The 12,489-nt window shown below is 44.2% G+C and overlaps 1 protein-coding gene across 4 annotated transcripts in view; it reads left to right on the top strand.

Annotated features, from left to right (window-relative positions):
* Window positions 1–5,774: 5,774 nt before the first annotated feature.
* AOAH (acyloxyacyl hydrolase) overlaps window positions 5,775–12,489 on the top strand; it is a 178,404-nt gene continuing 171,689 nt past the window's right edge. For 2 of the 4 annotated variants that reach the window (XM_082399519.1, XM_082399518.1), the window contains exons 1-2: window positions 5,931–6,095; window positions 8,899–9,055. In XM_082399519.1, coding sequence (XP_082255645.1) covers window positions 5,943–6,095; window positions 8,899–9,055 — 310 coding nt within the window. In that variant the 5' untranslated portion in view covers window positions 5,931–5,942. The other 2 variants (XM_082399520.1, XM_082399517.1) reach the window with 2 other exon arrangements.

Here is a 12,489-nt window from a genome sequence, read left to right as displayed (position 1 = left end):
GGCTGTGTTCGCACCGCCAACCCCAGTACTCTCCCTGGAGTCTGACCTCTGAAGCCCGAGCCTCAGTTCCCAGCCCCCACCCGCCCCGGCGGGTGAGCAGACAAGCCTCTCGGGCTGGTGAGTGCTGGTCGGCACCCATCTTCTGTGCAGGAATCTCTCCGCTTTGCTCTCTGCACCACTGTTGCTGAGCTCTCCTCTGTGGCTCTGTAGCTTCCCCCCTCCACCACCCCCCATCTCTGCCAGTGAGGGGGCTTCCTAGTGTGTGGAAACTTTTCCTCCTTCACAGCTCCCTCCCAGAGGTGCAAATCCCATCCCTATTCTTTTGTCTCGTTTTTCCTTTTTTCTTTTGCCCTACCCAGGTACGTGGGGAATTTCTTGCCTTTTGGGAAGTCTGAGGTCTTCTGCCAGCATTCAGTAGGTGTTCTGTAGGAGTTGTTCCACATGTAGATGTATTTCTGATGTATTTGTGGGGAGGAAGGTGCTCTCCAAGTCTTACTCCTCCGCCATCTTGAAGGTCTCCTAGGCTGACTTTTAAATTTCTTTTACCACTAATAAATTTATTTCGTTTTATTAAAAGCCACATATTGGCATTAAATCAAAAAGTTTCATATTTTATTATAATTGTTTTCATTCTGAATGCCTGAAAGCTGTTCATTGAAAAATTTCGTCTTTCATCAAAGCAGTATTTCCTTATTTTTTATTAAAATTTACATATGAAATAAAATGGGGAGAAAGGGCCACTACCTGATTCTTTGCATTCATAATCATGTAATTTAGGACCTCTGACTCCATAGAAATTAAAGATCTAAGTTTCAGAGCTAACAATGGGCAGGATGAAAGCTTCTGCTGTTGCTGGTTGAGAATGAACTATTTCCCTGCATGGTGGAATTCAGGGATGTCCTTCATCGTGCTGTGTGTTAGTTGGATTGTCTTTGGTATAGCTGGTTTAAGCGTGGCACAGATCATTTCCACATGGGTATCTTGAGTCAGGCTGGCCTTCTAAACCCACAGGTCTGTTTTAAAGTCTGAGCACTTTCTCACATCAAAGAGCAGAAGGGAAGTTTCTGAATCAAAAACTAAGTGGATTTCTTATCTCATGGCCTGCAACCATAAGGTGTGCTAACATCCTGGGAGAGATGTCTCACCGGAGCTTTTAAAAAGAGGCACCGGCTGGGTGCTTTACCTTCATTGGTCAGTTTGCAGGGAGATGCCTTCAAAGGAGCCATGTTAACAGGAAACACCCAGTTAGATGGTCCCATTCTTTTTGGCTTGTATACTGGGAAGGTAGATGCATTGCTGCTACAGAGCAGTGAGGAGGTGGTATCTCCAGAGAGGCTAAACCACTCCTAAAATGTATTCCAGCAAAGCAGGGAAAACCAGGGTAGCAAATGGTCTAATTAATGGCCTTCAAGAGTCTAGTCCCAGGAGAAGATAGAGGGATGAGGGTCTGAAGAAGGGTGACTCTTGGTCAGAGCACACTGGGCAGGTCTGCAGTCTGCAGAGAAATCAACTTTGCCATCTTATTACAAAAACCATGACAAACTGGAGGAAATTGCCTGACTCTAGACTTCACCTCCTGACAACATAACACTCTCACTTCTTGTTTTCTCTCTACACAGTTGTGGGACTGCATCTCAAATTCTAACTTGGATGCTTGGCCCTTATTGCATTCTTTGCTTATCTGATTCCACAGCATTTGCACTAAGGTTTAGTACTAAACCCCAAATTTACTGTCTTTAATGCTTTTCCTTTTGCATAATAGTCCTGAGAGCATTTTTAAAAATATCTTCATCTGTTTCACTGTACTGCCATAATATATCTTTAAATTTTTCATAAAATTTTTATAATATCTTAAAATTTTTTGCCTTTTGCTTGCTCCTTTCTTTCCCCCATGATCATTTATTGAACACCTGCCATGAGTCAGGTGCATATTCTACGGTGATGGAGCTAAATAACTTGGATGCTGATGTCGTCAGCCCAATGTGGGGGTGGGGGGGAATCAGGTGCCCACACTAATGGTCATGCCACAGAGGCAAGGGCCAGTGGAGGCTTGCCTGAAGTGTCCTGGGAGCACTGAGGATGGAGCAAACACTTGTGCTTGGCAAGGGACACAGAAGGCTTTTGAGAAGAGGAGAACTTGAACAAAAAGAAGTTGTCCTGGAGACAAATACTCTTATCAGGAGAAGGATATTTCAGGCAGAATGACAGCTCATGCAAAGACACTGAGGCATGAACAGCTGGGCATGTCTGGGGACATCACTGGTAATTTGGTGCCACCAGAACATAGGGCACATGGGAAAGTGATTAGAAATGTGGCTGGAGGGATGAAGTCTCCAGACGATGAGAAGCCTTGTGGGCCCTTCCAAGGAATTCACTCTTTATTTGGTGGGCCATAGGGAGCTTTGATGGGTTGTAAGCATCAGGGTAATATGATCTATTGTGTTTTTGACTAAGATTGCTATTTTTCTTCAACTCTAATTGTAGCTTTAATTGTACTCCCTGTATCTTTCTTTTTCTTTAAAGCCCATAATATTTATTCTGGTTATTTATTTTCCAAAACCTATAAAAGTATATTCATCCCCACCCTCTCTTCCCTTCCATCACCCTCCCATTGGAAGCACTTGGCAGGAGTTTGGATGTGGATTTGCATACAACATTTTAAGCACTTGCTCTGTGCCAGGCACCGTGTAAAGCAATTGCATGATCTTCTCTCCTCTCCCCTTACTGTCTGTCCACTAACCCTTTTTTTTTTTTTTTAAACTTTAGGTTTATGTATTTATTTATTTATTTATTTATTTATGTATGGCTGTGTTGGGTCTTCGTTTCTGTGCTAGGGCTTTCTCTAGTTGCGGCAAGCAGGGGCCACTCTTCATCGTGGTGCGCGGGCCTCTCATTATCGCGGCCTCTCTTGTTGCGGAGCACAGGCTCCAGACGCGCAGGCTCAGTAATTGTGGCTCACGGGCCTAGCTGCTCTGCGGCATGTGGGATCCTCCCAGACCAGGGCTCGAACCCGTATCCCCTGCATTGGCAGGCAGATTCTCAACCACTGCGCCACCAGGGAAGCCCTGTCCACTAACTCTTAACACAATGGCTGGGAATATCGGGGAGAGAGCTTTGACCAAATGAAGAACTCCAAAGAAGCCTGTAATATACTGCTCTGAGCTCACCCTGTTCATCTGGGGCTCGTGCAGTAAAATAGTGTTCACTCAGCTCAAGGCAAGTTCTTAAGGTGACCTTATGTTTAGCCACTTCACCTCTCAGACCATTTGACCATGACTGCTCTAGTCTTCTGCAACTGCAATGTCCCGTACCTTCCACGCACACCTTGAAGCTGCTTTTTAGCCTTTTGTTCACAGTTAGTTTGAAGCTTAGTGCATTTTACTTAGGCTTCCTCCATGAAAATATCCCCAGAAGAGATTTAACTAATCCATATTTTTTAATATAGTGGCAAACTCCCCAGTAAGTCAGGACCTTGTCTTATTCACGATAGTCCCCTGATCACAGGTTAGCCTGTCTCATTTCAGTCTCAGCTGTGATATTGGTTTTTGCCAATTTGTGTTTCCATGAGCTGTCCAGGACAAGAGTTGGAGAGAAAAGTGTCTTTAGGGAGCATCTGCTGCCCATGATTCAAAGAAAACCCCACTGGGAAGAATAGGACAGGCCAGTGTGCCTCATTCCACCTTCCAAAAACTCATAATGCAAGGTAATCTTACATATTCAATTCAGAAAGAAAAATATTCACATGTATTTATGTATAATATACATGGTAGACAGTTGCCTCCCAATATTCTATTTCTCCTTCTGTCTAGAACGCTGATTTTTAGCAGAGCATATTGCCATCAGAATAAGTGATGGCAGCTTTCCTTAGTTAGGAGTGGTCATATGACTCTATTTCCCAGCATCCCTTGTAGCCAGGTGTGGCCACTGAGATGTATGCAGAAGTGTTGGGAGATTTTGGGGAAGAAGCTCTTTATAAGGAAAGGTGTGAATTTCACTAGCCGTCTTCTGCTTTCTTCTACTGCTGGCTTGGAAGATAGACATGATGGCTGGAGCTCTAGCAGCTATTTTAGCCATCTAAGGTCTAAAATTTTCTGTCCTACTAGTTATAGGGTAGTAGGACAGAAAATAAAAAGCTTTGGCACCTGAAGACACCATGGGACAACAATAACAGCCTTAAACTGCCTACCCTGGACTTCTTTTATCTTCTTTTTTAAAAACGAATAAAAGAATGAATGAATGAGCTTCAAGCTTATTTCAGCTATGTTTATTTTATTTTGTTCCATATGTGCATTCAAACTCAAGTTTACACATTGGAGATCTAAGTAAAAGTAGTTTAAGTCTACCTTCCTCCCAGTCTATAGCATACAGGAGTCTAAAGCATATGAGAATCAATCTATGATTGATATATGAGAGTCCAAAGCCCTCACCAAGATACCTGTGAATCCCTGAGCATGTAAATTCCTAGTCCCTCAGCTTCTGGAGTTGTTATTACCTGTGCCTCCTTTGCTCTGCCCTGCTCTGATCCAAACATGAAACTCATTTCCTCATTGATTTCCACAAGAATCCATTCAGGATCTTGGCAAAGTATCATCTCTCACATGGCACAGCAAACAACTTACTGATCTATATTGAACTTCCTATTAGCTCAGGTCTTTTCGCCACCCCACTTCCCAGCACTTCTCTCTTGGCGCTTCAGCCAGGAAGACCCCAGTGTCTCATTTGATCCTGCTTCTCCCTTCTCTGCTCCTACTTCCTTCCTTTTACATCCAAATTCTACTGCCTCACTTATAAAAAGCAGTCCATGTGCCACAGCTCCTCTACCCAAATTTACTCTCAGGTGCCCGGCAGACAAAAGAAATTTTATTTAATAGAATTCACTCTCCGAAGAAGGCAGTTGTATTTGTAAATGGCATACCTTTGCCAGTGAGTGTGAACGTAGCTCTAAAAATTTTAAGAACCTCAGAGTGCACGAAGGAGTGGGTGGGGTTTATGGGGAGCAGGAAAGGAGTGTTGGAGCAAAGATCCGCCTGTGTGTCTGGGTCATTCTGCATCCTTGCCATTGCTACATTGTTAACACATTGAGGATCACTGGTTTATTTCCTGGTGGGTGTCTCTTCCTGCTGGAAACTACCAGTGTACCTCTTGGGAGGTGGGTTTCCACATTCTTTCTCACCATGTGGTTATTTCCTACATTACATCTGCAAGTTCCTCTCCTACCAGTGGTAATACGCATGGGTGGCCACTCCTCTGGGGTGTTCTGAATTTCTACTTTGTATCTACTTAAGTGCATTACTAAAATGGACATTCCTTTAAAGATTCCGAGAAAATATATAAAGCAAAACATGTTAAAATTCTAATACTTGAGAAGGATAGTGTTAATTCATTGTTAGCTTTAAATTTACCTAACATTTACTGTTAGGTTTTTTTTCATTCATGTTGTCTCTTTAATCCTCATAATTTCCCTGTAATATTGGCATCATATACCCCATTTTGTAGTTAAATAAACTAATACCCAGAGAGGTGGATCAGCTTGCCCAAGGACACACAATTAGTAAGTGACGAAACCATGATGAAGATGAAAGTTCCCCTGATCCTAAGCCCAGAACTCTTTTAATTAGCCGACATGCACCCCTGTCATGGATTAATTTACCGTTTCCCTAGCAGAGAGCAGAGACAGGAGGTAGAATAAATAAGCCCTGACTGGGGAGGAGGGGTCAGCAAAGGATCTGGGCTTGGTGTGAACCAAGGGTCACCGCAGAGAATCCTGGGAAGCCAGAAGCAAGGGGAGGGGGGAGGGATCCTTGGTGTCCGGAAGAGGAGGAAGTCAAAGAGAAGAGGCGCTTTTGAGAGAGCACCAGATTTTACAATATCTCGTCACCCAGGTCAGTTTTTTTTGTTTTTTGTTTTTTGTTTTTCTGATTAAGGAACTTGCTGTGAATGAGATGGTTGAGGCCAATGCAGTTCAAAAAACAGTCAGGAAGCATATTCCAACAGAACAAGCCAGAACCACCGGTGTAACATCTGAGAATTATAAACCCTCAGCCTTCTGTAGCAGCTGGACAGACTGTGATTTGAATCGAAACTCTCCGAGTGAAGTAAGTAACAAAATGCTCCAAGGAAGAAATCTCATTTCCCAAAAGCAGATTTTGAGAAACTCAGAATTGGAGCATGTGACACAGGTGTCCTCAAGGGACATCGTACAGGGTCCAACAAGTCGTTAGAAACCATTGGCAGGTCCGGGGCCTTTCAGCAAGTTGTACAGGGATTCTAACAGGTCATGTGCACCCAGTGCTCCAGGAGCACAGGCAGCCCTGTCGGGGAGATGAGACTAGGCGGTCTGAACGATGCCTGCGCAAACAGTAGGAGCCCTGCACCTTCGCCTCAGCCACCGGAGGGAGGGTTTGTTAGTGGTGCACGGGCTCACGCACTCCCTTCAGCATCAGTTAGCGAAATCACTTCCTGACTTCTGTGTTCTTCTTTTGACCCTGCCAAGTAAGAACTCACCTTTCAAGCATGAAAGTCACTTCCATTTAGGGAAAACTTACTATATGTCAAATACTACCATGACATTCCCCGACAGCTGAAGAATCTCAGCCCTGGAAATGGTAAGGGGCTGGCTCAGTGCTGTACAGCTAAGCCGGGGGTTCCCAGGGCAGCCAGCCCCGCCCGAAGCCCCAGCATCTCAGGCTGCCTCAGGACCGCCGTCCCTGGGGTGCTTCTGGGGGTAACTACCTGGGTCACGCACACATGACCAAGGGCCTAAAACTTGCACACAGACTAACAGTGAGAAATGCCTCTCACCCTGAGGTGTCCCAGTCCTGCTCGCAGCTATAGACGTAGACCAGGAGACCCTCAGGAGGCCCAGAGCCGGGGCCAGATGCTTTTGCCGAAGCTGTGTGAAGATTCCTCACCCACCTATGGGTTAACAAACTAAACTCTGCTCCTGGAGGGCTGCCCTGCACACAGACGGTGTTCGATAAATGCAGCCTTCAGTAAATGCAGCCAGTGTCATTGTCCTATACCTTGGCCTGCAACTACCATAGGCGTCTTAGAATTCTCTCGAAATCTGGCCTGGGGTGCAGATTTCATCATACTCCTGCTGGGATAATAACCAAAGCTTTGATTTACCAAATCTTCTTGCTGGGCACACTGCTTTATACCATGAATACATCATCTATTTTAGTCCTTCCAGCAACCCGACAAATATTATTATAATTCCAATATAAATGAGGAAGTAGAAGAAAGTATAGAAAGGTTCCATCACTGGTCTAATACATGACTCAGAAGTGAACCATGGATAGGATAGTTGAACATGTGTCTTTTTGTCTTTGCAGTCAGTGCTATTAATAACTCTATTATCCTGCCTGCCGAGGAATTCTCTGGAAGTTCTCTAGGCCCTGACCCCTCTGTTGGTCCTGGTGACCTCCAGAGCTTCCCTTGGCCACAGGGTCAGAGACCTTGTGAAACAGCAGTACAGCCTCAAAGGAAGCCACGGGTCCATAGTGACCAAGGACATCCATGGCATTCACTGGCCCAACCAGTGTTGGACCCTTAAGTAGGGAAATATTCTGGTGTGTGATATCTCTGCTGCAGATTCAGAGATCTGACAAATTGGCGTTTGTTAAGCTAATGCTTACCCAAGAAGTCTTCAAACCATAAAAATCGGTATTTCCTACATCCTGGAAAGAATACAACTCTAAAATTCTACCTGCTGTTTAAAATGCTATTCCTTAAGTAAAAGCAGGAGGAGGAGAAGAAATGTCTACCAATTTTGATAGCTTTTATAATATTTTATAAAGTTTATGATAAGCTTTTCTCAGAGCCTAAACAGGGAGAATATTAATTGCATGATTCCCCAGGCTTATCTAGATTGCGGCCCTTTGCCCCACTCTCCTTATCTCGTCAGAGAATGGCTTGTGACTTTGCTGTACCCTATTTTAGAACAAAGCATTTAGATTATATGTCTTTTCTCTATCTATGATCTGGTTTAGTTTTCAGTTTGTTTGTTTGTTTGTTTGTTTCTTGGAAAAATAGCATTCAATTTTCATCTTCAAAGTAGAAAATCAGTCTCTTAAAAATGAACAAATCTTTCACAGGTGAGGGATGTAAACAGACTTTGAAATTCTGGAGAAAAGAGGTGCATCGTGCACAGCCAAGTAAATATAAATTGGTTAATTTCAGCTCATCTTTTTTCTTATTAGATTGAAAATCCAGCCATGCTGACTGCCCCATTACTGTCCCACTGTTCATTTTCTGAACACCAATGAATGGCCTTGGGAAAACTTGACCCCTCAAGGAATAATTCAACTTCTCCAGAGGAAAATAACTACTTGACCAGAATATTCTTTAACAACAAAATAAGGAGCCCAACCTCACCATATAAAACTGTTTAGAGCAAAACTAAATAACTTCTGAATACAACGGATTATAATTTCTACAGCCTGTGAACACTGCTGATCAAATTGCTAAAGGCTGCTGTTTTTGTGGTTGAGGTTTCCTTCTTCAGTTTTACTTTTAATTTAGTTTTGTTTTGCAAGAATGAAAGAGGAAGGGCCGCCTAACCAGGCCGCGGGACGATTCCAGCAAGCCTCGATTTTCCTGGGGTTCACAGCCACAGACTTCAGCCAGCAAGTGCAGAAGCGCTTGTTTCTGCCCCAGCTGCAACCTGGGTTTTTCCTTGTCTTGCAGTTTGTAGCTTAGAAGAACGGTGTGCAAGGGACTCCAGCTCTTCCCAGACCCAGGCCAGTGTGGCTCTCTCTCAGGGTTCTGCCATAGTGAAAGATGTGTATGTGAGTGTGGTGTGTGTGTGTGTCAGAGAACGAAAGAGAAGGGGAGAGAGGCTGATCGATTCTTCGGCCCCAACTTAAGCATCCCTTAGTCGGCTGCTTCTGTCCCCAGGCTGGTGTCTTCTGGTGCAGTAGCTCCGAGATGAAGTCACCCTGGAAAATCCTTATGGCCACTCCTCTGTTCTTTCTCCTGACCCTTCACACCTTGGCCTCTCCAGCCTATGACCACCAGCGCGGCACCAGACGCTCCAATGGCCAAGTCTGTATAGGTACGTAAATATTCTGTGTATTTTTAATGTGGATATCATGGGGTCAAATCCTTGTCTTGCATAGTAAATCACCTATTTAATGACATCCATAGCTATAAGATTCCAAGTAAGACACCAATAACCTTACCAGCGTAGAAAAGTTTTGCTTCTTAGAATAAGTGTTCACACTACATGCACATATGTGGGTATAGAAGCATGCTATATAGTTGCTAGTTTGAATTAAAAGTCTTCCACCTCATTGGTGATTGGAATTTTTTCCCCCTGGATGGGCAAGTATAAAAGCCTGAAATTCTTACCGCCTTTCGGGACAATAGGCAGCATTACACGGTAGAAGGAAGATGGACTTTGACCTTTGAATTGCTGCCACCTCCTCCCCCTCTGCTCTGTCCCTTACAGTCTGAAACTTTGAGCAACTTACTTAACACTTCCATGCCTCTGTGTTCTTATGGATGAAACGAGGCTTATAATACCCACTTCATGGGGATGTTGTGAGAACTGAGATCATGCGTGTAAATTTCTGGTATTTGCACACAGTAAGGATTCAACAATCTTAGTTTTCTTCCTTCTCTCAGTGAGTCCAGAGATGGCAATAAAAGGACAGTCACCTGGAAACATTGAACTTTGACTGAGATATGGCTCTTTCACTTATGTTTTGTTGAAGTATTTTACTTCAAAGTAGTTGTTGTTGTTTGGTGTTTTGGGTTTTGTTTTTCGTTTTGGGGGGGGTTTGTTTTTTTTTTTTTTGTTTTTTTGGAGAGGAGTAAAAGTAGGGTAAGACCTTTGATATTCGTGTTATACCTGGAGATTCCTGAATGGGGCCAAGGGCTTTCACTGGGTCAGTCCATGGAGCCAAGGATTCTCAGAAGTCTGAGTAGTAATTATTCAATGAGCAGATCGCAAAATAAAATCCTGGTTTAAGAAGCCAGAAAAAGAACTCGAGGGATAAGTATGGTGGCCATCTCTTACAAATGAAAAGTTTGGATACAGATTATGATACATATGAATTATTTCTGGAGACAGTACAGAAAAATATCTGAATTAGTCCTATTTCCTGAAAAACCATGATTTCCAGTCATTATACATGTTAAGGAACGCATCTCTGGTTTCAAGGTCTTCTTTTAAATTAAAACCTTAAGACCCAGATTCCCTGCGAATCTATTCTCCACAGGCCCGGAAGCAGAGGTCTGTGGCCCCATTGGAGCCATGCCTGGGAGGTTATCCCCACCCACTATTTGGTTCCATCAGATAATTATTTGCCACCTTCTATTTTCTCAAAACAAACACCTAAAACTTGTCAAGTAGAAATGCACTTGAGAAAGGCTTAAGTGGAATCAGTTCTACTTCTAGGATGGTTGCATCATCTGAGATACTTGGCCCTCCACCCCTATAAAGTAGACATGAGGTACTCATTCCCTTCCCTGCCCCATTCCCACTGAGGCATAGAGAATTAGAAGGAGGTGTTGAGGGGATTCTAGGATGCGGTTGTTCTGGTTATCTATTACTGCATAACAAATTTTTAAATAACCATTTTGTCATACCATGATCTTGTGGGTCAAGTGTGCACTTCAGCACCAACACGCCCAGCAGCTGTGGGGATTGGAAGTGTCTCCTGAAAGGGGACCTGGGAGCGCTCTTAGTCACTGGCCAAATGTGGAAGTGTCTTAGGAAGCAGCGAAGTAAGCTTACTCGCAGCTGGTGGTAAGAGGAAGAGCCTCATGGAAGGGGTGGGGGAAGAGGAGGAATTGTCGTTTGGACTTCTGTTAATCCCAACAACTTTCAAACGAAAAGCAGGACTGTATGCCTTCCAACTCATTGGCTCCCATAATCCAGAGTTTGCATGTAAGAGGTCAACCCACACAGGGATGGACTCTTCTTCTGGCTGTCATCTAACATCCTGGCAGAGAGAATCTGGGCTAAGTCTTTAGCTCACTGAACAAGAGGCAGGGGAGAGTGAGGAGAGCTCCCAGTGCAGATGTGGCTGCCAGGGTCACGGAGGGAGGGGGCAGCTCTCACAGAAGTGGGAACTCTTGTGACTGGAGAGATACTCCACAAGGAGCCACTGTAGAAGTTATTGAGTGATTGAGCCAACATCCCCATCATAAACAAACAACCCCAGCTCCTATGCCAAGAGGAACCTTTGCAGTGGGCAACCAACCAGCAGATCTGGAGGGCATGGCCTTGAACATATTCCAAAATCAGAACTAAGCTATGCAAAGCCCCAGTGGCCTGTTTCCCAATTTACCATAATTCCTTTGCACTGAACTGTACGTTCATTTGATCACTAAGTAAACTCTGATTCTACTGTGCTGGAGCAGCCAGGGCCTCTATCTGCCACTTTTCAAATGTTATGAAATCAATAACAAGCCATGCTCATTTTTGCAAAACATTATTTTCTTTACATGGGTGATTTAGGGGCAAAGTAATCCTTATGTTTCTAAGTCATTGACATTTAAATTAATTCACTGAATTTTGGGGTTTTTTTTTTTTGAGGAAGCTTTTTATTTATTTATTTATTTATTTTTGGCTGTGTTGGGTCTTCGTTTCTGTGCGAGGGCTTTCTCTAGTTGCGGTGAGCGGGGGCCACTCTTCATCGCGGTGCGCGGGCCTCTCACTACCGCGGCCTCTCTTGTTGCGGAGCACAGGCTCCAGACGCGCAGGCTCAGTAGTTGTGGCTCATGGGCCTAGTTGCTTTGCGGCATGTGGGATCCTCCCAGACCAGGGCTTGAACCCGTGTCCCCTGCGTTAGCAGGCAGATTCTCAACCACTGTGCCACCAGGGAAGCCCTCGAGGAAGCTTTTTAAAGCGCTTAAAAAAAAATTTTATTTTCCCTCATTCATGTTTGGTTAAATATACAAAATACCTTCAGAGTCCGATAAAACCTCCTCCCCCCCGAACCACATCACACACACAGTGGTCAGAGATGACTTTATAGTTTGAAAGATAAAGGGGAAGACGTGATCCTAAGCTTTCAACCAGCATGAATGGTAAAATGACAATGTCGCTGACAAAAATAGGAAAGATTTAGACAGAGCCAGCAGAGAAGGTTGAAAATTTATGATCACAATTTACATGTACAGAAATTTCATTTTCTCTATTTCTTATATCTGAACACTTGTTCATAAGCCACCACCATTGCTGCTGAGGGCAGAAAACATTTCATCTTTCCACTCATGTGTTTAAATTTAGTCTCCTCTGGATAATTCAGGGCTCTCTTCTTTCTCCCCTGTCTGAGGGTTGCTCTCAGTCCTTGGGGAAGGCTTGTGTATCACCCTGACATGGTTCTCGGCCCTCAGAACTCCCACAGTGAAGTGTCGTGGCTGGTGCAGCTCATGGGCTGGTCTCAACAGAATCCACGGTCACTCCGTGCTGACAAGCTGCTCACCTCCACCCTCGCGGGCCCTGCAGACCCTTGAGGTGTAGCCAGATGCCCACTG

This window comes from Balaenoptera borealis, assembly GCF_965194805.1.
Source record: "Balaenoptera borealis genome assembly, chromosome: 7".
Taxonomy (NCBI): Eukaryota; Metazoa; Chordata; class Mammalia; order Artiodactyla; family Balaenopteridae; genus Balaenoptera; species Balaenoptera borealis.
The sequence above is the reverse complement of the archived record's forward strand: the minus strand, read 5'-3'. Positions and strand labels throughout refer to the sequence as shown.